Source organism: Alexandromys fortis, unplaced genomic scaffold (genome assembly GCF_014885135.2).
Source record: "Alexandromys fortis isolate MF-2015 unplaced genomic scaffold, M_Fortis_MF-2015_v1.1 scaffold_47, whole genome shotgun sequence".
Classification (NCBI taxonomy): Eukaryota; Metazoa; Chordata; class Mammalia; order Rodentia; family Cricetidae; genus Alexandromys; species Alexandromys fortis.
The window spans coordinates 5958150-5983340 of record NW_026067957.1 but is presented as its reverse complement, the minus strand read 5'-3'; the positions used below and the strand labels follow the sequence as shown (position 1 = coordinate 5983340).

The 25191-nt window shown below is 49.8% G+C and overlaps 1 protein-coding gene across 2 annotated transcripts in view; it reads left to right on the top strand.

Moving 5' to 3' along the window:
• Ift43 (intraflagellar transport 43) overlaps nucleotides 1–23207 on the top strand; it is a 76328-nt gene extending 53121 nt beyond the window's left edge. The window contains exons 4-9 of one of the 2 annotated variants that reach the window (XM_050152427.1): nucleotides 3100–3132; nucleotides 4395–4438; nucleotides 21836–21908; nucleotides 22137–22212; nucleotides 22696–22758; nucleotides 22917–23207. In XM_050152427.1, coding sequence (XP_050008384.1) covers nucleotides 3100–3132; nucleotides 4395–4438; nucleotides 21836–21908; nucleotides 22137–22212; nucleotides 22696–22758; nucleotides 22917–23036 — 409 coding nt within the window. In that variant the 3' untranslated portion in view covers nucleotides 23037–23207. The remainder of the gene's footprint in view (nucleotides 1–3099; nucleotides 3133–4394; nucleotides 4439–21835; nucleotides 21909–22136; nucleotides 22213–22695; nucleotides 22759–22916) is intronic. The other variant, XM_050152428.1, reaches the window with a different exon arrangement.
• Nucleotides 23208–25191: the final 1984 nt, after the last annotated feature.

Sequence of the window (25191 nt, the reverse complement as noted above, 5' to 3'; positions counted from 1 at the left end):
AGTTCAGCTTTACAGAAGAGCTAGAAGCTGTCCCCTAAGGGAACCATGGAAGCAAGGACAAGAGCCTTCCATCCTTCTCCGACAGAAAATGGCCTCGGCAGCAGGCAGTGTTCTCTAACTAGTTCTTTGGCTTGGAATAGTCCAGGGAACTCCTTTGGCTGACCAGCCCCGTGGAGGTGCGCAGCTGACCTCGGACTCTCTCCTTCACTGCTCTTTCTGTCTTTCACTTTGGTGCCCTAGCTGCTCAGCCGTCTAGCTGTACCCACTGAGTCAACAGCGCACCCAGAGTGGGTTCAGCCAGCTCTCCGTTGCCGGAGCCAAACAGCTGAGGTGATCAGCTTAAACATAAGAAAATGTTCTTGGCATATGGTTTACGTGCATAACTGTGGGCCCTGTTCTTGTGGGCCTGTAGTGGCACAGTTCACTGTGGTAGGAGAATGAGTGAGGAATGAAACAGGGCCTGGATATCTCCTTCAGGAGCACTGCCCAGCACCTCACCTTCTTCCACCAGGCCCCACCTCCCAGAGGATCCTCCGCATCATCATAGCCCTGCAGGCTGGGGACCAGGCCAAGGCATGCGAGCCTTTAGGGGCCATTAGGGATCCAGATCCTGGAGTAGCTCTCCCTCTCCCCTTCTCTCTCCTGATCTCACCCATTGTTTTTCTGACTTTTAGAACCAGTGCCTGGAGTGGGTGGGGCTGGAGAGATGGTTCAGAGCACTCACTGCTCTCACCGGGGACCTAGGTTCAGTTCCCAGCACCACACGGCAGCTGACTGCTGTCGAGCTCCAGTTCCCAGGGCTCAGATGTCCTTTTGAGGCACACACGGTGCACATCCATTCATTCATCAGCAACACTCAGACTTGTGAAATGAAACTAAGTTTAAAACAACAATAACCAGACAGTGTAGGGGACTGGAGGGATGACCTGGCTCCGTGATTAAGAGCACTGGCTGCTCTTCTGGAAGACCCAGCTCCCAGCACCCACATGGCAGCTCACGTTTGTCTATAACTCCAGGTCCAGGGGATCCAGCATCCTTTTCTGGCTTCTGTGGATACCAGGAATGCACGTGTTGAATAAACACACATGTAGGCAAACACCCATACAAACACATAAAAAAACTAATAAATATTAAAAAGTTAAAAAGAAACAATGCAGTTGAGAGTAATTTATTTAAACTTAGACCTTTTCTTGTTTGTTATTGTTGTTGGTTATTTTTTGGGGGGGGGGAGGAACAGGGTTTCTCTGTAGCTTTGAAGCTTGTACTGGAACTCACTCTGTAGACCAGGCTGGCCTCGAACTCACAGAGACCCACCTGTCTCTGCCTCTAAAAAGCTGGGATTAAAGGCATGCACCACCACCACCTGGCCTATTTTTTAATTTCTTAATTGATAAAAAAATTAATTTATGATAGTAGCTAGAGGAGTTACTCACATCTTACAGGAATGGTAGTCGGCCTCGGGGAAATTCTTGCTGGTGAGGTTTTTGGCTCTGCACTGACAGGGGTGAGAATCTCGTGCATTCTGCTTCCGGCCGTTGTGACGCTGCCACCATGGCCTGGCTGTCTTCTCATGGACTCGATTTCAGGCTGAACATAATTTATTTAAAAGAAAATGCAAATCTCATTGTAGGGATTTTCAGACATGGGAAAATGGAATCACCATATACCCCAAAGCCAGCTTTAAACGCCGTCAGCAGTTCCCAATCACAGAGCATCTGTGGGAACTTTCTTAGGTCAGAATTCCTTGGAATTTTGTTGAAAATCCATTGTCCAACATTGAAGGTGTAGTTTAGGAGGAGCGTACTTATCTAGCATGTGTAAAACCTCATTTCTGTTCCCAAGGGCATAAGCTATTTATTAAGAATAATACCACACAATAAAAGCAATAATAATAAAACCACAAATGTCAACAACAGTATGTAGTCCTGGCTTCCCATATACTTATTGGCCAATTCAGAAATCTCTCCATGCCAGGCCCGCCAGTCTGCATGTCTAACGGGCCTCCCAGTAGATCTCATGTCACTGACATGTAAGAGTCACTGCCTTAGGTAAAGGCATGGGTGTCACGCAGGTTCAGATTCCACCCAGTACCAGTCTCGTGATGAGATAGAAGCCTGCTTACTGAACAGCAGAGCCAGCACACCCCCTTTGCTCCTGTGACGTTCCTAGGCTGGTAAGGAACAGCACCAAATACAGCCAGAGCCTTTGTCGTTGAAGAAAGCAGACTGGCAGGGAGTCAGTATCCAGCTGTTGAGAGAGGCCTTGTCTGCCTCCATTTCCGGTTTCAGCTTCTTGCTCTACTGACACTCAAGCTCACCAATCTAATCTGGAGTTGTACTGAGCCAAGGCTTTAAGAAGGTCTTATAGGGGATTGGAAATATGACCAGGCAGTAAAGTAACCTGCTGTGCCGTCATTAGGACCTGAGTTCTGATCCCTGGCATCCACATAGAAAATATGATATGGTCATGCATGTCTGTCACCCTGGCATTGGGCAGCGATCAGAGGTTGCTGGCCTGCATGTCTAACCAATCAGTGAGTTCAAAAGATATGGTGGCGGGGCATGGCGGGGCACGCCTTTAATCTCAGCATTCAGAAGGCAAGGCAAGTGGACTTCTGTGAGTTCCAGGCCAGCCTGGTCTACATAGAGACTTCCAGGCCAATTTTGTCTCCAAAGAGAGAGAAAGGTGATCCAGGAACACATCTGATCCAATCTCTGCCTCTACTCTATACCTGGGGGTGTACATCACACCTCTCTCTCTCTCTCTCTCTCTCTCTCACACACGCACGCACGCACGCACACACACACACACACACACACACACACACGCCACACACAGCCTAGGGGAGCTGGCAGCCTTAGAGGAGGCACCTGCACAACTGCCAGGAATGCAGAGCTCAACCTCTAGTGATCTTTCTGAGACAACAGGGTTTGGAGAGGGACTGAGTGGGGTCAAGCCAGAGATTCCAGCCAAACAGAGAGATGCGGACTTGACCCTACCTGAACCTCTCCCCAGGGATGCTCTAGTGTGTGAAACTCATAAGTCATCTTAAACTTTGTCTCTCTCTCTCTCTCTCTCTCTCTCTCTCTCTTTTTTCAGATTGGGAAAGAAATTTTCCGAGGAGATGGAAGAGTAAGTTCCCATGTTCTTGTGTGTCCTGTAGGGGGGTTGTGCCAGCAGTGTGGCCTTGGCTGCCATCATCCCTCCAGCCTGTGTTGAATACAGCATTGAAAACAGCAGATGGAGGGCTGGAGAGATGGCTCAGCAGCTCAAAGCCTGTGCAGGGCACCAGGGGTGGGCTTGCAGCACCCACATGGCAGCTCACAACCGTCCTTAGCTCCAGTTGTTCTAGGGGCTCAGCCCCCTCATCTCACCTCAGGCCCACACTCAGCATGCAGACAAACGTGCAGACCAAACAGTCGTCTGCATAAAAGTGATAATGAAGGCTTCAAAAAGAAAATCAGGTGCTCTGGAATCTGGCTGTGGCCTGGGGCTGGGATCTGCACGGTGAGGTCAGAGCTTGCTTCATGGCCCCTCCTCACCTGAAGGTCAGAACCTGGCCCTCGTGCCACGTCAGGCTCACCACCAGCTCTTCAGGATCACGTGTCCAGGTAACAGGGTGCCAGCCCAAACTTTCCACTAGAGCAGCACAGATAGGCGGAAAGTGAGATAATCTGCTGACCCCGGCCTTCTCCTAAGACTTTTAAAAAATGAAAATGAAATTAATTAAAATGAAAGGAAAAGGTTCTAGTCAAAGGCAAAATGGCAGGTGCTCTCGCCCCTGCAGGCTTGAGGAGAGCATTTGTGTGCGTCTGTGGGTGCTGCCCGTGGGAATGGGGGGGGAGTCACACGGCCTGTGCAGCCATGCACAGCAGACTCATTTGCCTGAAAATGTTTGACCAAGATTATGAAAGAAGGAGGATTTTAATTTATTACCTATTGTCTTAGGGTTACTATTGCTGTGGTGAAACACCATGACCAAACACAAGTTGGGGAGGAAAGGGTTTATTTAGCTTACACTTCCACATCACTGTTCATCACTGAGGGAAGTCAGGACAGGAACTCAAACAGGACAGGAACCAGGAGGCAGGAGTTGATGCAGAGACCATAGAGGGGCGTTGCTTACTGTCTTGTTGTTCATGGCTTGCTCAGCCTGCTTTCTTACAGAACCCAGGGTCACAAGCCCTGGTGGGCTGGGGCCTCCCCCCTTAGTTACTAAGGAAGACAATGCCTTACAGCTGGGTCTTATGGAGGCATTTTCTCAGCTGAGGTTCCCTTTTTTCAGAGGACTCCAGTTTGTGTGCCAAGCTGACCTAAAACTAGTCAGGACAGCTGTTAACTCTAGGTTGTCGCCAGCTGTGTTTAAATCTCTCCTGTTCTTTTTCCACTAACAGCCGCCGCCTCAGACAACACAGCCTGACTGGATCAGATGAAGAAGGTGAGCTCCTTGAGGAAGTCGGGGCATAGTCAGGAGACCTGGGGGTCCCTGGGGAGTCCTTGGCTGTGGGCTTGAAGCCAAGACTGCTGCTCACATCTCTGCCATGCTGAGTGCTTTTGCCTGGTCCCCTGCTTTATCCACTTCCTCTCTGCACTTTATCCACTTCAGGACTCCACTGCACTCAGCTTTCCTGGGGTTGCAGACTTGAGCGGCCAGACCCACTTTCTGTATGGCTGGTGGAGATTTAGAAGCTTTTCCCCAGCCCCAATTCTTCCTTAAAATAGATCTTCCGCTTACCTCTTGTCTTGTCCATGTCTTTCTTTTTATGTGTGTGTATGGATTTGTGTGTGTGTGTGTGTGTGTGTGTGTGTATACATTCATTCATACACGTTTCCTCTATTGCTATAGTAATCTGTAGTGACCATTTTAAGTACTTGGGCAGCTAATCATTGCTGTCTCTTCTGAGTCTGTTTCTGTTGACTCCTTTTCCTTCTGGAAGAGGTATTTCCACTTCTCTCTAACTTTCTCTCTCTCCACACAGACGCACATGCATGCACACACACACACACACACACACACACACACACACACACACACTGCTCCCTGACTGATGAATAGTTTGATTGGATATGGGACACACTGGATGTGACATATTATTCCTGAACCTATCTCTCCCCCTTCAAAGGCTGATCCATTTTTTTGGCAGGTCTTTGATGGTCAAGGTGTTTATTTTGAGAGCTGTCTGGAGCTAGCACTAAGACGTGTCCAACTTTTTGCCATTAAGACAAAATATTGTCAACTACAAAGTTCATGCTTGAGAACCGCATAATCAAGTTACAAAGAGAGAGAGGGGGAAAGGGAGGGAGGGGGGAGGGAGGGAGGGAGGGAGGAAGAAGGAGAGAAGGAAAGAGAAAAAATAAAATTGCATTTAGAAAGTACGTTTTAAGTAAGTTTATAGTTCCATGTCAGGCTGTATTTCTAGCTCTCCTTGGCTGAGGATGGCCCGTGGCCATGGATTAGTTTAAGGCATCTTGTGAGCGAGCACAGCGATCACCAAAGACCACTCTGTGGGTAGAAAATTGCTCATCAGGGACAAACTGCTGGGCAGACCTTTGACCTCCGAGCTCTTATTTTCAGCCTTTGGGATGAATTCCTTAGAGCTGTGGGGATCTTCACCACGGACTATAGAGTGACTGCTGGGTGCCCAGTCGAGTCCCACCAAGGAAGGAAAGAAGACTGATTTTCCGAGAACCCCGCTAATATTTTCCCTTTCTTAAACCCGGCATGGGAAACTTTTGATTTTGACATGGAGGCCTGACACACAAACCCCTTCCTCACAAACCCCCCAGGAGTGACACCTCCTTCCTAGCGTCAGTCTGTCCCTCCATTGAGCTCTGCTTGCGTCCTTAGTGGGAAAACTAGTTCATGTCACACTTCACATGTGACTTGGTCCATTTCACCAAACGTGAATGTTTAGAATCCATTATGCGTTAAGAATCATATGTTACATATAACTAGTTTCTAGAATTATCTTTGCTCAGAGACTTCCTTGGTTGGCTAGTGAGGGCTGCTCCTTTGAATTCAGAATATCCGGTGGGTGGGGAGAGTCCAGGAATGATCCCCATGAATCATCCATGCCATGCGTCCAACGATGACGTTATACAGCTCCTTGGACAACTGTCAGGAGACTTAGTGGCTCTCTTAATAAAACCCTGTTCAGGTTCTTAGGGGAGCAGGGAGCGTTTTCACCCAGGAAGGGGCCGATTTCACCTGGTAGGGATGGGTCATGGGTGAGCAGCGATAGAGAAGAGGCGAGCCAACAGCAAGTCTCCTTCATTCTGTCTGTTGCCTTCTCCCATCTCCTACCAGCCTTGGAGGTTAGGTTTATGGAGGAGAGCCAAAAGGAAGTCTCCCTTGTTCTTTCTGTCACCTTCTCCCATCTCCCACCAGCCTTGGAGGTTAGGTTTATGGAGGAGAGCCAACAGGTCCTCACTCCGTGCCTACTGGGGCCTGTATTGCCCCAGGGTCTAGAGACGGTGGTCAATAAGGCAGTCCCAGGCCTCCAGGAGCTTCTGGTCTAGTGAGAAGACACTCTTGCTCCTTGCCTGCCTGTCGATTGTGGAGCCATTTCAGAAACCTTATCTCCATAGCTGCATTCTCAGCATCTTCACCCTTGGTGGGTACCATTCATGCTGCCCTGATGCCTGGGGGAGGAAGGAGAAGCATGACTTCCCTCCACCAGTGCCTCGTTCTTCTAGGGAATAGGGTATAAAAATACAGGAGAAAGGACTTTCAGAGATTTCAGGATGGAAACAGAGTGAGTGACATTAGCAAGTGGCTTGGGTGTCTGCTGGTGAACCAAAGGACATGACGTGGGACTGTTTGCGAGACCATGGCTAGGCTGAAAACTTAGATGGATGTAGAGGCCAGTCAGAGAATACAAACACGTGAAACAACAAAAGGGTAGGTGGCGGAGAGTGTCGGAGCCTGTGATGAACACAGAGCACAGCGTGAAAGATGTCAAGTTAGGTTTGAGAGGATGACAGGCAGACTAAGGATGGGTTTCTAATTGTAAAATGCCCATAGCTCCTGTAAGGCTGAATCCCCAGCTCGAGAAAATTAAATACGAAATTAAAAATGACACTTTTAGGCACGTGGTGCTGGAACTTGTACCCAGGGCCACAGGTCCGCTAAGCAGTCTGTCACTGAGCTAGGCTGCCAGCCTCCAAGAACCAATTCTTTTTTTAAATAAAATCTTCTGTAAGTAGAACACAGCTGCACGTTGGATTAGGTCTTTGGAAGCGATTTGTAAATCCTTCACAAAACCCAGGATGGCTTTGCCCTAAAGGAACATGAATCCTTGTTGGGAAGCAAAACAGAAGATAAAAAACAAAACAAAACAACAACAACAAAAAAACCTCTATAGGAATTCAGCAGCTATGAATGGCAGAGAGGGGAGGTGTGGCAGGACATGATTGCATAGTAGTGACCATATGTTTAATTGTGTAGGTACTGAAAACACCTCAGGAAGAAGGAAGAACCTAACATGAGGAGAGACTCTGGGTGGAGAACGGTTAATGAAGTTGGAAGGGGTGCAGGTTTGCAGATCTAAGTCCGGATTCATGTCCATTCCGACTCTAGACTGCCTTTAGTGACGTTATGGCGGTGATCAGTCTACTTCCTAACCTGCTGGCTCTAGCTTGAGGCTCTCCCTGTTATTCGTAACCAGTGGGAGGTTATAGAGACTGACTGGAGAGTAATGGGCAGCCAGAGCCCCACGTGACCTTGGAGCAGGCAGAGCAAGTCTTCTCTATTTAGACAAGCAGCCTTCACTGGCAGAGCCACCCAACCTTTTTAAAACATTTTAAAAGTTAGTATGCAGGGTAATGGCATTCATTTTGGCATTTTACATACACATGTCACACTGTGTTTGATGGTATGGGTCCCAGTCTCTTACGCCCTCTCCCTGTGACTTATTGGTTCCCTCTGTCCCATCACATGCCCCCCTCCCTTCTGCTTTCTTGCCACACATTTTCCATTACTCTTTTCTCCCCTCTCCCCCCTTTCATCAGACACACACACATACATAGATATACAATTAAATCTAGAGTCTATGGAAGAGAGTATATGCAGTATTTAACTACATTTCTGGGTCTGGTCTGTCTCATAGCATGTGATCTTCAGTACCCATCTTCTTCCAAAAGTCATCATTTACATCATTTAGTTTTTTTTTTTCTGCCTAACTAAAATTCCATTGTGTGTATACCGTATTTCTTCTTTCACCTGCTTGTGGACATCTAAGTGAACAGTACAGCGGTAGGCATGGGTGTGCAAATATCTCCATGGTACGTTGACTTAACTGTCCTAGTATATTACTGGGAATGGCTCAGCTGAGTCATGGCAGTTCGGTGTTTAGTTTTTTGAGGGGCTTCTGCACTGACTTCCACAGTGACTCCCCCAGTTTCTACCCCACCGGCAGTGTAAGCGGGTGTCCTTTTCCCCATCGCCTCAGCATTTGCTTTTCTTGGTTTTCTTGATGCTGCCGATTCTGACTGGGGTGAGAGGGAACATCAAAGCAGTTCTAGTGGCTAAGGATGTTGAACACTTTTTCCGAATATTTATTTGTATGTCTTCTTCTGAGAACTTTCTATTCAGTTCAGTGGTCCATTTATCAGTTGGATATCTGGTGTTTAATGTTTGAAGTTCTTTATATATAGAAAGTATCACATTCTAATTCCTTGTCTGATACATAGTTGACAGTGATTTTTTTTCTCATTTTGTAATCTCTCAGTGCATATTTCTTAAGCTATACAAAACATTTTAATTTCACATAATCCCACTTTTCAATTTGTAGCTGATCCATTCTTAAAATCAAGTTTTTGAAACCCTGTCTCAAAAAAAAAATCAAGTTTTTTATTGCTCTAAAGCCATTTGATATCTGTCATGGACGGTTACACGGCATTTGAAAAGGAGCGTCATATCTGGAATAGGACTAAACTCAGTCTCTGAAAGTGACTTTTTGAATAAGCTGCTCCCTCATTCCTTGACTCAGCAACTGTCTGTACATCCCTCTGAGGGATGCACGAGGCTTGGCTCTAGGACACGGTGGTGAACAAGGTTGTCATTGTCGTTGTCTTCAAGGCCGCTTACAGTGTAGCAGGGGACAGGAATAGAGCAACCAGCAGACGTGGTGACGCAGGCCTTTAATCCCAGCACTGGGGAGGCAGAGGCAGGCGGATCTAAAAGAAGTGAGTTCAAGGACAGCCTGGTCTGAAAAGTGAGTTCTAAGACAGCCAGGGCTGCTACACAGAGAAACCTTGTCTCGAAAAACCAACCAAACAAACAGAACACAACAAAGAGGAATAGATGATGACTTGGTCTCCTGAAGGAAGAGCACAGATGCTGTTAGAGAGAGAAACAGAGCCCCCACTTGAGCTGGGCGTTGAGGCGGACAGGCAACCTAAACGTGGTTTTTCAAGCATCCAGGGAAGGGCAGTAAGGGTTGGGAGATAGAGAAGGGACCACAGGCACAAAGGTGTGTCACCCCCATGCCCACCCCCACCTCTTTCGGGCCTGCTTAGTCTCCATCTGCCCTAAAATGCACTCAGTGGTAGAAGGCAAGTTCCTGATAGTAAGGCCTCAAAAAACATGGATGGGGAAAAGAAATTCTTTATCTCCAGAAGAGAATATTCAGGGACACTGGGGAGAAGCCGCAGTTGGCAAAGTGCTTGTCATGCAAGCATGGTCTTGAGTTTTATTAGAGCCCACCTGAAAATCCTGGGTGCAGGAGTGTGTGCCTGTAGTCCCAGCACTGGGGAAATGGGCGCAGGAAGGTGCTCTGGGGTGCACACACGCGAAAGGACACACATACACAAAGGATAGTCATTTAAAACTATCGCTGAATGTACAATTGAACGTGGACTCAACTTTCAATTTGTTTATGTTAAACCAAAATGCAAGTTAGAAAAACATCTGTGAGCCTCTCCCCAGTCTCTGGAAACAGGAGCTTAATCAAAGTCACGGTGTTCGGGCATCACCTTCTGCGTCATGCAGGACTGTCTAGCATTGTGACCCCCTCTCACGGCGGCCCCGAGCTGTGGGTGCACCGCAGCCCCGCTGGGGAGAGCTGTCTCTTTCACATTCCGAGGTCCAGTTTTGACAGAAGTGAAATGCCTTGAAACCTAGGAATAATAAATCCTCCTGACCAACCCAAAAGTGTTTAATTCCTAAAGGACAAGCTGAGTCGAGCCACTTCTAGCCAGGGGCGATTGGGGACTTAATTCTTCAAGTGTAGCAATCTGGATGATCTGAGAGCTTTGAGTTTAAGGGTAATTGCTCAATTTTCTATCCATGTCAACAGGGAAAATAGGTAAAAGTGGCTCAGCACAGCCACGCAATGAGGCTGGAAGAGACGTGAGGTGCAGGCTGTCAGCGGAATTGGAAATACGCTATCTCTAGAGGGCTATCTCAGCCGACCCCCGACTCCTGCTCCCCAGCTGTCTCCATCTCTGGGCTTTCCACCTCTCTTTTGGGCACCGCCTCGTTCTCCCTTAACCCTTCTACCACATCCTCCATGCTTTCTGCGGACAACAGTCACTTGAGCCCAGTGGCTTCAGCGGAGAGCAAGCAAAAGTGGGAAATGCCCTTTAAGAGCAGATGGAGTGGAGTCCTGGTGTCTCACCTGTTTCATGCTTAGTGACGTTTTTGTTGTGTGACCCGCCTTCCTGAAGCTTCCTGCGGCTGGTGGCATTTCCTAGGTGCCTCCTAAATCTGGCCCCTTTGTGTTCATAATTCTGGTTAAACAATAATCATTACCACTGATTTTTTTATTAAATAAACCAGTATAAGTCCAAAGTTAACAGTACTCTATACAGAAGTCAATCTAACCCCATCCCTGCCTATCCTGCCTCAGCATCCACACATGGAAACTGCAGCCAGTGCTCAGAGGCTGTGAGCTAGGGCAGGCTGCCCTCCCTTTGGTCTGTGCCTTACTTTTGTTTACAAGATACTGGGTAAGAAATTTGAAACGGGGCTGGAGAGATAGCTCAGTGGTTTAAGAGCATTGGCTGTTCTTCCAGAGAACTTGGGTTCAATTCCCAGCACCCACATGACAGCTCACAGCTGTCTATAATTCTAGTTCTAGGGGATCTAACACCCTCACACAGAGTATATAAAGGTGAAACACCAGTGTACATTAAATAAATAAATAAATCTTTTTTTTAAAAGAAAAGAAATTTGAAACAGAAACCAATCTTGTGGGAAAGCGTGTTGATAATTAAGCTTGTGTCCACGTCCACAGTGCTAACTGCTTCACATGTGGCGATGCTGCGCGCTCACCTTGGTGATAACCACCCTCTCGCCCGCTCACCATGGCGGGTTGAATAACTCACAGGTCACATGACCAGTGCAACCAGCTCTCCATAGGAAGAAAGCCAGTCACGAAGGGCAGGGTTTGCCAGGTTTTGCGGTGTCACGTCGAGTAGTTTCAAGCTAACAACATGACATCACTGGCCACAGGTAGGACAGTGGGCACACCATTATATCATTTGCCCACTGTAGGCACCTTAGCCGTAATAATGGTGAAAGCATAGCTAACCTAGCATGGAGGAGGTGCTGAATTCTGAGTCCAAAGTACTAAGTACTAAGTGTTACTTAGAAGGGTGTATGTTTGACAGCACTTGGTTTTCTGCTTGATGAGGTCCAGAATCACCCCAGAGACAAATCACCGCGTGACTGTGAGGGTCTCTCTAGGTTAGTGGAGCTGGGAGGATGCCCCCCCCCCAATCGCTGGACTGCGTGGAGAGGGGAGGGATAGTGATGACCGCTCTTCATTTCTCTCTACTCTCCCGACAGCCACCTCAAGCTCCTGCTGCCACAGCGGACTGTACCCTCACACTGTGAGCCGAGATGACCCCTTTCCTGAGTTGGTTATTGTCAGGGATTTTGTCGCATCAGCAAAGAAAGCAGCTTTTGCTTACTATAATAAAATACCCGAGATAGGAACTTATGAAGAGAAAGGTTTGTTTGGGTTCGTGGTTTTGGATGTTCTGGTCTAAGGTGGGAGCTCTACATGTTTATGGCAAGAAGCGCGTGGCTGACTTCTGTTGCTGCATCTGGCAGAGCTTGGGAGGGGCACTCTGTATCTGAGCGGTATGCTGATGTTTCAAGTCACACCAGATGTATTCCTTACTTCTGAGTCACTGTGACCGCAGTATTTGCTGGAAACATTTATTTTGGCTCACAGTTTTGGCAGGTCTCAGTCCATCACAGAGGGGAGACACGGTGGGGCTGCTCACATCACATGGTAGAAGCCTGTGTGGGTGGCTGTTCACATCATGGTGCCCCGCGATAATATAACCTTCAAAGCCCTTGTCCCCAGTGATCTACTTCTGCCTGCTGGGTGCTACCTCCTAAAGGTTCCATAGCTTCCCATAGTAACTGCGCCACCTAGAGAACAAATGTGTATAACCATAAGCCCATGGGGACGTGTCACATGGGAACAGGTCACATTCAGACCGTAATAGACTTGCCACAGTTGCTGTCAGGACACCTCAGTCAACAGCTAGCTTCTCTGGGATTCCATCTTCTTCGTTCATGTACAGCTTACTTCCATGTCCCCATCCGAAGCACTGTTCCTTGTGTGCGTGCATTCAATGAAGCAGGTTGCATGACCTTCTTCCGGGAACTCAGGAAGCGCCGTCAGTATTGTCATTTATAGTCTAGCTGGAGGAAGGTGTTTTATTGTAGATTACCTAACATTCATCTGACCAATATGAAGAATTCCATCTCTCTGAAGTCATGATAGAAGTGAGGGTCTATGTTCTCAGCTCTTGGCTTCCTCCTCAGGGGGACGGAAGGTAGAATCTGGATAGGATTAAATCACTCCTATTTAGTACTCTGGGGCTGTCCAAATGTGGCCGAGGGGTGGTCAGCCTTCCAGGCCGGATGCAGTCCCTCGTCCATACAGTTGTGAAGGGAGGAGGCAGCTGCCCCGTGAGAACAGGTGAGCTCCTCAGTGCAACGCGCTTCACATCAGGAATGGCAGCCTCTACACAGAAACTCTCCATACACGCTTGAGTGTACGTGACTGGGAGATCAAGCTTGGTGTCCTAGGATCTTTTTCAAATGCTGGGGATTCCATAAAGAAACAGCCTAATGGACTCTGCCATGAAGACAGGTGTAGCTACTGAATTGCCTCCAATGCTCAGCCAGTTGTTTGGAGTGGCCGGTAACTGCCCATGCGCCCCTCACTAGGCGGTCCATTGCTCACGTTGAAGCCCGACTACCGGGTGTTGCCTCGATGAAACGGAAAGGGACGGGTATGTTTATGTGTCTGTGGTTAGGCATGGACCATCACTTTACCCTTGCTTGGAGAAAGAAGTCTTTGCCTTCTGACACAGAAGGAAATGTGTTCCTCTAGGACCTGAGCCAGCTGAACCTCCTGGTGGCCAAAATCTGGGGAGGAGGCAGCAGGGGCCCCCTAACTCTCGCAAGAGGCAAACTTAGCCAAGCCGTGGATCTTCCTTCCTCACGTCAGTTTCCCCAGCTTTCGAAAACTTCACTGCCAGTCACCGACCGTGGGGACTCATCTATACACATCCACAGGAGGACAGTTTGATTCCTGAGTCCATAAGTGTGGTTGACGGACTAGGTTTACCTAAAAGACCCTTTAAGAGAAAGCTCTTGAAAGATGATTACAGAATTGAGACACCATCATTTAAAAGTGCCTGAGGCGAACTCTTTTGAAAATTGCTGCAGCTGAGGGACAGAGAAAGAACCACACAGCCCTTGATTGTTGCGCTGTTCCCTCAGGACCCGTCCTCCCCTCCCCCTCCGTTTCTCATCTGATAAGAGAGAGCGGCAGTAAGACCCCTCATCTATCTTATGAAAATCCGATTTGGAATGGCTGTGATCAAAACCAGCTGGCTGTCACCAGCAGTGGCCTTGCGTGGAGAGAGCGGCTCAGAGGCGTTCCGTCTGTGGGGTGTCGCTGGTGGCATCGATCAAAGGAGCATTTTTTTAATAAATATATATAAGGAAAAACACAAAACCTTAGGATTTGGGATGAAAGCGGTGTAGTTTGTCTTGTTTTTTTTCCGGGGAACATGAAGAGGATGAAATAGAATCCGATATGCCTGGTCTCCAGCACACTTGGCGTGATGCGTCTGCGATGGCGTTCTCACTGCCACAGTGACACCGTGTCCCTCGCGCTGGGCCTCAGCGAAGAGTTCCTCGTTCCTTCGTTACGTTTAAAGTTCTTTCTTCCTCCTCATGCTTAGCGCAGGCCTGCAGATGAAAGGCGGAGAAAAGCCCGGGAAGCTCCGAGGAGCCTGCTCTTCATCTCCTTCCGCTGCCAGTCACCAGCGCGACGATGGTCCCCAGAGGCCACCCCAGCGTGTAACACCCCGGTCTTCTCGGAATTGAGTCCCCTGGGAGTGAGTCCTCTTGAGTTTGCTCGTCTCTCACGAGCCCCGCCCTGGTTGACGGTCCTGTGTGTGGTCATCACAGGTTCCTGTAGAGCTCTCGTTAGACCTGGGGGAAAGGGTTGCAGAGGGGGAGATGAAGACATTCTGTCTGGGTGTCTGAGACCTCCTTCCGAAGCGTGGTAACACCCTGCTGTGGGCAGCAGTGGAGTCAGGCTTCTACACACCACAGTGCCACGCCTCACGGGGTGCTCTTACCAAGCCCCTTCTCTGCTGCCGATCGACTCGGCCTGGGGAGCACATGGCCCATCTCAAGAGCCACATTCTTGTCCAGAGTGACCTTCCTCCTTCCAGGGTCTGGTCTGCCTCCCTGGCAGCAGAGCAGCGTTGGGTTTAGCAGGAGCACATGGCGCTTATCTGTGTGGAAGCATCTGCCGTCTGTCTTCTACCGCCAGCTTCCTCAGGGAGTTGCCCAGGCGTGGCTCTGTCTCCGGTCACCAATTGTACCTGCAATCAGCCCTGGCCTTAGTCTTTTGTAGTGTGGCTTTCTGGCCACTGTTACTGTTTCTGCTCTCATCCCTTCATCTGCCCGAGCCTGGACCCTGTGTTAAGCAGTAGAAACCACAAGGGACGAGCCTTCAGACAGCAGGCCTGCCAGAGACCTAGAGACCTCGTCCCCTGATTTGGGGCATGCAGTAGACCGCTCAGGGCTCCTCCGAGACCTCTCTCCCTTGTTCCTTCGGGTGTTTGAAGCCTGTTGCCTACTGCTTTCCCCTCTTAAAAAAAAATCCTCATTTTTTCACTTAGAAAAAAAATTATTTATACGATTGAGATCCACTAATTAAAGCCATTTTCTGGTATTTGGTTACTGGAGCGTTTGATGTCTCTCTGACAAGACCATGAAATGCACGGGGTGTCCACAGGGACAGAATTTGCTGAACACGGCTCTTTGTAAATGAGGGGACACAGTGTCGCAGCAGCTCATGAATATGAAACGGCCATGATGCCACCTCAGTGGACTTGGGAACACAGATGAATCCTGTCATGTGCTAAATGAGACCAATTTCTTTCACTTAACTTCATCTTCAATCAGACCTTCTTCCGTTTGCCTGCTTAAAATTCCCCATGCGTGATGCAGAAGGTGACAGCATTCAGTAAAACAAAGTTTTCAGCTACAGAGAGACGACACAGTGATCCCTGCCTTCGGGTCACCGTCTCCAAAGAACATGGCCGTTGTTCTCCCTCACCTGCAAGTGCTGACTTGTGGCACAAACTCGGTGTGTCTGGGCTGCACCCTAAAGCAGTGTGCCCCGATTTCTTTCATGGAGATTGATTGTTGAACTTGGATCTGAGTGGTGGACATGAGTCCTAACAGCTCACGGATGCCCTGCGGTGGCCAGGTTACAGAGTGGCGAAGAAGTAGGTGAAGAGATGTGTGTCCCAAGCGGTCAGCAGATGAAGTGATAAGGACAGATGCTGTCGTAAATGCCCTAGGGGCCTGGGAAGGTGAGAAAGTACTGATGTGTAGAAGAGATGTTATGTTCTACAGAAACCTATCTGGACATACGTAGGAACCCCCAACCAAGAAAACCAGCAGAGGGCTGGGATGAAACTCACTGTCGGAACATTTGCTATAAGTGTGCAAGGCTCAGGTTTGATCCCCCGCGCTGCTAAAAGAAAAACCAAGTCAGTAAAAAAGAAGAACAACTTCTGAGTGAAGGGCTCTCAGCCTGAGACGTCTTCTCCTGGACAGGACCCAGAGGCCATACGGGGGCCTGCTTGTTTCCTCTAGGTGAAAAGACTGTGGCTATTGGAGCTGTACACAGGGCAAGCAGAGCCCACCTAAAACATTGTTTTCCACCGGCATCGTGGCTAGGACCTGTATTCTCCTAGGGGCTGAAGCAGGAAGACTGCGGTGAATTTGAGGCCAGCTTGGGCTAGAGGGAGACCCTGTCTCAAAAGGCCAAAGCTGAGGGGAGGCGATCATGGTCTGTCGTGGTACAAACAGCTGGAGGGGACAGAAGCTGCCACATGGTGTGTTGTAGACACCTGGATCCCCCTCACCTGGAATAGCAGGCTAGCTCTTTATGATCAGCCCAGGGAGTAGAACAGGACCTCTCTGGGAAGAGGCAGCCAGTGTCTGGGTATCTCGGTGCTCTCCGTGGTGAAACATGTCGGAGGGTTAAAGGCAGCTTCTCCCCTCTTTAAACCAGTTATAACTGATGTGCTTGTGTGATGTACATGTATTAATTATCTCTTATATTTATATAGGTACTATTTATCTATGCGTCTGTGTTGTTAGGCTCAGACCAAGGGTCTTGTACATGCTTGGCAGGGACTCTTCTAGCCAGGCCATATCTGTAGCCCCACACTGACTGTTTTCAGTGGTCTTAACTGGCTAGCTGGATCTGGGAGGTAGCATCAGTTTGCTTTGGTATCGGTTCTCAGAGTGGCTGTCATGTACTCACAAGCCTCTGTGAGGAGCTTCCCAAAAGCAGAGATGGGTGAAGAACAGTGTGACCCAGCCTCGGGATGGAGCCAGGAGGCCCCTTTGTTCCCCACCCACCATTGTTTCCCAGCAGGCCAGGCAGCTTACAAGCAAGGCAAAGCCTTTGCTATGATATTTTGAAACTCAGGAACTATCCAAGGGTCGCTCTAGGTTGACCTGAAGAACCAATCTTCCTGTGGCGGTTGGAGCCACAGTGGAACTCACAGCGTAGCTGGAAGAGTGTAGCGGAGATGGACTCGGCACTTCACGTGCTTGACTTTGCGTTTGCGGGGCGCCTGTCGACTCAGCTCTGCTCAGCTCGCCTTCATTTCACTGTTATTTATTTGGGGATGCGTCTTTGACATCAGCTAGTTTAAGTTTACATCTCCCTTCTGCCCTCGGCGTATCGCTGTGTGCGGCGCCTCCCTTTGCAGCTTTGCCATATCTTTTCTGTACTGCTCCGTGACGTGCGCACAGCAAGCACAGTAGCTGCTTTCTGACCGGCTGAGCACATCCTTCCTCTCCTGGTATCGTGTGAGCGCTCCTGCCGAGCCCATGCCAGACTCTTCCACCCAAACCGACCTTCGGGGTGGCAAGGGGCATCTCCCCTCCAAGTGCCCTTCACATTGTCCCTGCCAGGCTTGAGCTAGCTTCTCTTCCAGTTCTCAGCTGCTCTATCCCTAACTCCAGCTGGCTTCCCTTCCCACATTCTAACCCAGGTCCTCCCTGGACGAGGTTGCATGCATCGTGGCGCACTCACGTAGTGGGATATTAGACGGCTGTTTGAAAGACTGTGACACACCTGTATGTCCAGGAGGACAGAAATTACAGCCCTTTAAAGAGACAGAAGTGCTGTGGTGTGTCCCACGTCTCCATAAATCCTTACAAAAGTTAAATGATTACCTCTGAGGAAAGGACTCGGGCTTGCATGCTAAACTTCACTATGGCCATTGAATTCGTGGCACCTATAATGTGAATTTCACTTTAGGAACAATAACAGTTAGGTTTCCCTATTGTTTTCTCTTAGAACGAAGTTAGTTTCCTTCCTAGTATGAGTTCTTACTTGTAAGCAGGGAATTTGTTTCTGTTTATTATGCTTGTCTGGCTGGTCTTCATGAAGATGAGAGCTCTGCCGCTTCTGGCTTTGCATAGTGGGTGCCTTCACATACTAGGTGCTCAGATCAATGAATTGATAAATGGGTGGGTGACCAGGCTGAACAAACAAGGGGACAATATTTCCCACAGGTTGACTGAACAGGCACGCGTGGGCAGAGAAGTAGCTTGCACACCACGTTGCTGAGGTAGCTAGCGTGGGCGGGGAGGTAATATGCAGGGCAAGGGGCTGCGCAGCAGATGCTGGGGGGCAGGAAGACTCCACGAGGAGATGAATGATGAGACCCAGGGCACTGCTTCAGACAAAGCTCTGACCTGTCCTTCCCCTTCTCCAGGCTGTTGGAGGTACCCAGCCCTCTCCCCCAGTCTAATGAGTCACAGTGGGGCAGTGTCTCCAGGTTCTCTGGTAGGGGAACAGTTTTGCCCTTCTGTGGCCTGTAGCAAGTCAGCCACCTCAGTGGGGACTAAGCTTATTTAGATCTGGGAACCAAGGGAAGCCATCCTACCGTTGGAAGCCCCTTGGCCTTCCCCTGTACGAGAGATGTCTTTGGAGGTAAGATGCTTGCATTAGGAAACACCCTGGTCTGAGAGAGCCTCAGCCGTCAGAAGCCTGGTTCTGTTGCTGGCTGAGGATCTTACCTCACAGAGGCTGCTTCCTCCCATTCGCCTCCATGCTGGCCTGAAACCGGATTATCACCGGCAGGATTGACTGAGGAAGTGAGCGCAGGGCCGCAGCCTCTCCCCATGTTCCGTGCTAGGACAGTTGCCAGTGAAATAATAGCTGTGTGCTAGCACAGTGCTTAGCATTGTCCGTGACTGCATTTGATATTCACAATGGCCAAAGAGTCAGAAGCAGTCGTGACCTTCATTTTCTAGATGAAGAAACCGAGGCCTGGGGGCATAAGCCACACAGTTAGCGTGCAGTGGAGCCTGGATCCAGACTCCTGACGCCAGGATTGCCCTCCTGACTTTGGAGAGGAGTTCTGCATGCCTGCTCCACTCACCTCACGGCCATTGTCATTGCTTATCCAGAAACAGCGCGAGAGAAGAGGAAAGAGTCGATTGAATTACTGGTTTTGGAAGCGGTGGTAGATTGGCTAGGGTGTAGGTCAGTGGGAAAGAACTTGGCTGACACACAGGCCCTGGGTGATGACCTCAGTACTGCAGAAAAGGATGGACTAGTGGTAACTTCTCAGTAGAACCAAACGGGCTCCCCTCATCTCTGTTAGAACGGTGTATGTGTATGTGAGGGTGTGTGTGTGTGTGCATAAGGGTGTGTGTGTGTGTGCGCACATAAGGTTGTGGGTGTGTATGTGAGGGTGTGGGTGTGTGCATATGTGTGTGTGTGTATGTGGAGGTGTGTATGAGGGTGTGTGTGTATGTGAGGATCATATGCATCCTCATTTTTACTCTCCATCCTTTTGACATAGAGTTTGACATAAGGTCTCTCACTGAACCTGGAGCTCACTGATTGGCTAAGTTAGGTGGCCAGAGAGCTCCAAGGATCTGCCTGTCTCCACCTCCAGCATTCGGGGGCTACAGGTCGCATTGCGGCACCCAGCTCTCTCCTAGGTGCTGGGGATCTGAACTCGGGTCCTCATGCTTGCACAGCAAGTACTTTATCCACCGAGCCATCTCTCTAACCCCGAGGGAGCAAGTTTCTAGAGTTTATATTCTTTCTTCCTCTCTCTCTCTCTTTCTCTCTCCCTCTCTTCTTCTCTAGCTTTGTCCATGGTATGTGTGGCAGAGGGGTCAAGTTGGGGGAAGGGAAGAAAAGGAAGCAAAAACTGACTCCCCAGAACATCATCTGAACATAAGCAAGCCCTTGTCTGTGACTGTAAATCCAAAACTCTAAATTTTGAAGTTCTTTGAAGTTTGCCCAAAACCGTCTCCACAGCCACCTGTTCCGCTGGGAGCGGGGAGTTGGATGGCCTGCCTCTGCTGTGGTAGCTCAAGCTGTCACTGCACCGGAATGTTCCAGCTTGTCTTGGCCTGGCTGTCATCGCTGGCTCTGTCTCACTCAGGCGGTTCACCGGGTTCTACTGGGCACCAGGCTTCCAATTAGAGAGAAGTCCCACTGTGTGGCCAGCCCCGCCAGTGCCACTCTGAGCCGCCTTTTGCCAAGGCCTGTGCTGACCTCTGATCTGTCACAGATGGGCAGGCCCCACACCCCCTTGTGCACATTTGGAGGAGGGAAGTGGGGCCCACCAGGAAAGCCCACGGGGAGTGGCAGTAAACTCTGAGCAGAAGTGCAGTTCCTCGGGTCTTGAGGATGCTGGGCTGAGTTGACAGGGTCCAAATGCTGAAGTTGCGGAGGGGACGCGGACTTGGGGAAGACCCCGTCCCGAGCCTCTACACAGCATGGGCCATTTTCAGCAACTCCTGAATATTCATCTCAGGCTGGACTCCACAGCCAGGAGAGCCAACAGTGAGCTGCTGACTGGCTCCCTCAAAAACTGTCACTCTGCGGATGGCACAGGCCACAGCCAGCTTCTCTGTCCCTCAGCCGGACTGTGCAGCCTCATAGCCAGGGAGCCCCACCCCCATGCTGTACTGATTGTGGAAGAACGAGAAAAGAAAGCTAGATTTTCAGTAGCATTAGAAATGGAATCTCAGGACCAGGAGAGAGACTCTAAGCTCAGAAGGGCCCCCTTCAGGTACACGGCTTGCTGAATGTGTCTCATTATTTGGGGCCGGGTGCCTGTGTGTCTTGTTCAATTCCTGTTGGCAATGTCTCCTTATTTCTTAGCCCTCTTCACAATTCTCCTTCTCTGCCTATCTTTCTCTCTGTTTTCTTTTCTGTGTCTCCCCGGTTGCTCACTCTCCTTTTGTGGGTACGGAGACTCTGTAAGTCTACAGCTGGAAGCAGTAATGAAGACATTTACGTACTCTGGTTTAGCCTGAGTAGAGCAGTCAGCGTCGAAATAATGAATAGGCTGGAAGTGGCGGGAGTCTTCCCAGCTGTTCGTGGAATGACTTGATGCCTCTTTTGGAAATAAAACTGCATCCACCCACGGAAGCCCAAGCCTCCCCTTTGGAATGTTTTTCTTTGCTGTATATCTGCAGTTGGTTTAAGCTCCCAGGACTGCCTCACCCCGTGTGGCCTTTCTTCTTGCTCTGGTTGATTAAAACAAAACTCCTAAACAAGCCAGTGAGAGTCTTTTGGAGAAAATGTGTCTTTTTCCCAATGGATGCTTTCTTGGCAACTTAAGCAGGTTCCCCTAATGAAGTGGCAGGCCCATCTCTTGGTTCTCCTGTTTGTGTGGCATGGTTAGAGTAGTCTCTTATCTCTGCGCATGTGTGTAGTATGTCTGGAGAGTTCAGAGAGGGAACTCCCAAAGCTGGCAAGAGAAAGTGAGAGCAAAAAGCTAGTGTCACAGTAGGCCAGAAAAATGGCAACCCTGATCTCTGACAGCGTCCGGAGCCAGCTTCTATGACTGGACTGAAGGGTCCTCCAGAGGCAAGCAGCAGGGATCCTGACTGGGACGGCGCATGTGAAGATCTACTTCATGAATGGGTGTCCCCTGTGCTGGTGACACTGTCCTTTCTGTCTCAGACTGTGCCACGCCCTTTGGTTCCACTCTCATCTGCCCCCATAGAAGGCTTCTCCGAGGGCTGAGGGTTTCTTCTCATTCTTTACACTTCTCTGTGGAGATCCACCTCAAGGCCCCTTCCCTGGTACCAGAGTCCATTGGGGATAAGGCTTGTGGCTCAGACACGGATCACGCTCCATGTTTGACTGTCTGAGTGCCTGTGAAACCACAGCCTACAGTGCCAGGGCTGGCGTCTCGAAGCTGACTAAGCAGTCAGCGGGCAAGTGGACAGGAGCCCTGTCCGTGCTGTGAACAGTGACAAGCCCACTTCCCCTTGCAGATATTCCCGTGATCCCCGATCTAGAAGATGTGCAGGAGGAAGACTTTGTCCTGCAGGTGGCGTCCCCTCCGAGGTAGGTAAATCTAGGTGTGGGGTTGGCGAGGAAGCCTCCGACATACACATTGACACACTCCAAATGTCATCTGCAGTGGGCCTTTCTGGTCTTTTTGGCAAGAGGCTCCATTCTATTCTTCATACCGTGCTAGAACATTCTGTCTGCACACACGGTTCTAGAGATGGAAACCCGGAAGCTCCCCTGCAGCCAACACTGCTTGTGACTCTTTCACTCCCTTTCCTTCAGCATCCAGGTAAATCGAGTGATGACCTACCGTGACCTGGACAATGACCTCATGAAGTACTCAGCCTTTCAGACTTTGGTGAGTGGACCCACTTCTGCCCAGAGGGGCCAGCTCCAGGGGACGTCCATGGAGGTTCCTCCAGAGCTGTACATGCTTCTTCCACATCCCAAGGTTGCCTAGAAATATTGGAGGTAACTCCTTGGCCATCTCAAAACGTAGCTGGACCCTCCATGGGCCATAGATCCCTGTCCCAGACTCCCGGCTGTCTCTAGTCACACTCTTGGCACACAGTGACCACCTGATGGCCGCCCTGTCGCCATCTGCCCTTGTGGAATGCTCTGTCCTCTTAATGTTGCTTTTTCCCAGCGAGTCCAGCGTGGAGGATGCCACAGCCTCCCCTCCTTTTCCAGCGACCATACCATTCAACTGGGGTTTTGTGTTTTGATCAAAGTTTTTTTCTGGGGTCTCGGTGGGGAGTTCTGTCATATGCAAGCTCCTCTCATTTGTAAACATAATGCTGAAGCCCTAGAGGGTCCAGCCTGACTTTTCATGCATTTGCAGGATGGAGAAATTGACCTGAAGCTCCTCACCAAAGTGCTGGCACCTGAGCATGAAGTAAGAGAGGTACAGTACTCACCCCAGCCCTGCACCTTGATGCCCCTCCAGCCAGGGAGCCCCCCAGCTTAGCCTGTGCCTCCCTGGGCCTGGATAGGGTGGGAAGTTAGCCTCAAATTGGAGGGAAGGCTTTTCTTTCTCTTACCTAGCCATCTTCATCTTGGCAGGATGATGTAGGCTGGGACTGGGACCATCTGTACACTGAGGTGTCATCAGAGCTCCTCACAGAGTGGGACCTGCAACGGGCAGAGAAGGAGGACCCTGTGGGATCGTCTAGGTACACCTGACCTGGGAACATCCCTGTGCATTCGGACAAATGCAGGAAGTCTCAAACCAGGGGAGCTCGAGAGCAGCTTAGAATTTTTATACTGAATGTTTTGTAATAACATATTTATTTTCAGTAGGCCACAGTGGATCACTCCAATCACTCCAGTTCAATAAATGGTTTTATTCTGTGAGCATTTTAGCATTTCCTCCACTCTGTCCAACACCTTCTTAGACTCTTAGACTCATGGTTGATCAAAGGCAACATTTCTCTCCTCTCTCTCTCTCTCTCTCTCTCTCTCTCTCTCTCTCTCTCATTGTTGTTGATGCTGTTTACCCAGATTTCCCTTGAACTTCTGATCCTCCAGTACCTCAGTGTCCCCAAGTGCTGGAATTACAGGAGGCAGGAAGGTGACTTTTAAATAATCAGATAATGACTCTAAATGCTCCACAGAGTTGAAGCTCAAGAGGGAAAGTTTAAGAGGGAGGGAGGATGGCTGTTCCTAGAAGCAGTTTCCACTTCTCAGGGCACCTCCGCAGCTGCCATCAGGTGCGCTGTAACCCTCCCGGAGCAGCAAGCGGTGGGTGCGAAGGTCAGGATATGATGGCGGGATGGGTGGCTATTGAGACCACACTCTCCTGTCTTCTTCCTGTCTGACGATCCCCAAAGCCTCCTAGCTGGTTCACACTGGGAGGTTCCATCCTAGCATCCCTAAGGAACCCCAGAAGCGCTCTCCTGGGGAGCACTCAGGAGCCTCTGGCTGTCTTGGCACACCGCTGCTGGTCTGCCCTGTCCTCGGCTTCACCAGCTGATCCAGAATGTGGAGACGGGCACAGAGCTCCACTCACCTCCTACACAGCCTCCTGTTTTTTATTTTTCCCTCCCCCCCCCCCGCGAGACATTTTGTGGGGGACTGGGGGGGGTGTCTTTCTCTGCTGCCTGTATTGGCCATGCAGACCCAAGAAGGCTGCCTAGCTAGCCCAGGCCCATTCTCTGGCTGAGTGCTGTGCCTTCCTGCTTGCAATGCTCTTCATTAAAATTCAGAAAAACAAAGAGGCTCAACACATCAAAAACCCACTGGGGGGCTGTTTTTGTGTGACTACAGTGCCCTTCCCTGGTGAGCTACTGGGCTCCATTTCTGCGGAGTGGATGCTTGCCGGTTAATTATAAACTCAGGGACTTAGTGGCTTTGGGGTCCTGTTGCCTCCTGTTTCAGAGTCGCACTAGACGGGCCTTCTTTGGAATAATTCCCATGGCCACGGAGAAGTTTTCATGCGGGCTGGCTTTTCTTGAGCCTACATCTTTCTGAAACCCAGAGGACAAAGGCTGCATTCTAGTCCCTTAATTACTAGCGAACTCCATCCTGGCCTCCAGGCTCTTAACAACCTTGGAGGTCTTCAGCTGGCCCGAGCTAATGGCTAGGGCTTGGCTCCTTTCTTCTCCCTACAACAGCAGCAAATTCCAACCCACACCGAGCGCTCAAGTGTGCTAGCTGGGGAGTTCTCAGCACATGCGTACAGTTCCCCTGCCTTCCGTCCCACAGCTGCTGGGACACAGTGAAACATGCTTCGCCCATGTTCCGGATGCTGGCGGCTCAGAGACGTGAAGAGATTGTCCAGGGTCATCCAGGACTGAGCAAGTGACAGTGCTGCCGTGCAGAAGCTCGTTCCACCGCGCGCGTGGCACCTGTGTTTTTCTCCTTCCTACGTTGTCTTCAGCTTGCAAAAGTAGTCTGATGTAATGAATGGGCAGAATCCAACATTCTCTAGAACTTTCTGCCACTTTTCCTAATCCCAGAGCGGGCATCCCTTCTCGTTCTGAAGAGCCTGCAGGCTTGCAGAATGAGACCTTCAGTGTGTCTGAGCCCATGAGGCCCCGACAATACACATCAGCATTTAAAATGGGGTGGCCCTTCTGGGGATGCAGCTCAGTTGGTAGTGTTTGCCTAGCATGTACAGAGCTGTAGGTTCAATCCCCGTGCCACATAAACCAGGCACAGTGGCACCCACCTGTAGTCTTCTGTTAGGGAGGTGGAGACTGGATGATCAGAGGTCAAGGTCACCCTCAACTTCATAACAAGTTTAGCATCCCTGAGACCCTGTCTCTAAAATAAAACAGAAAGAAATGTGTGGTCAGGAGAGGCTTCATATCTGATATAGCATTTGCCCAAAGATCTG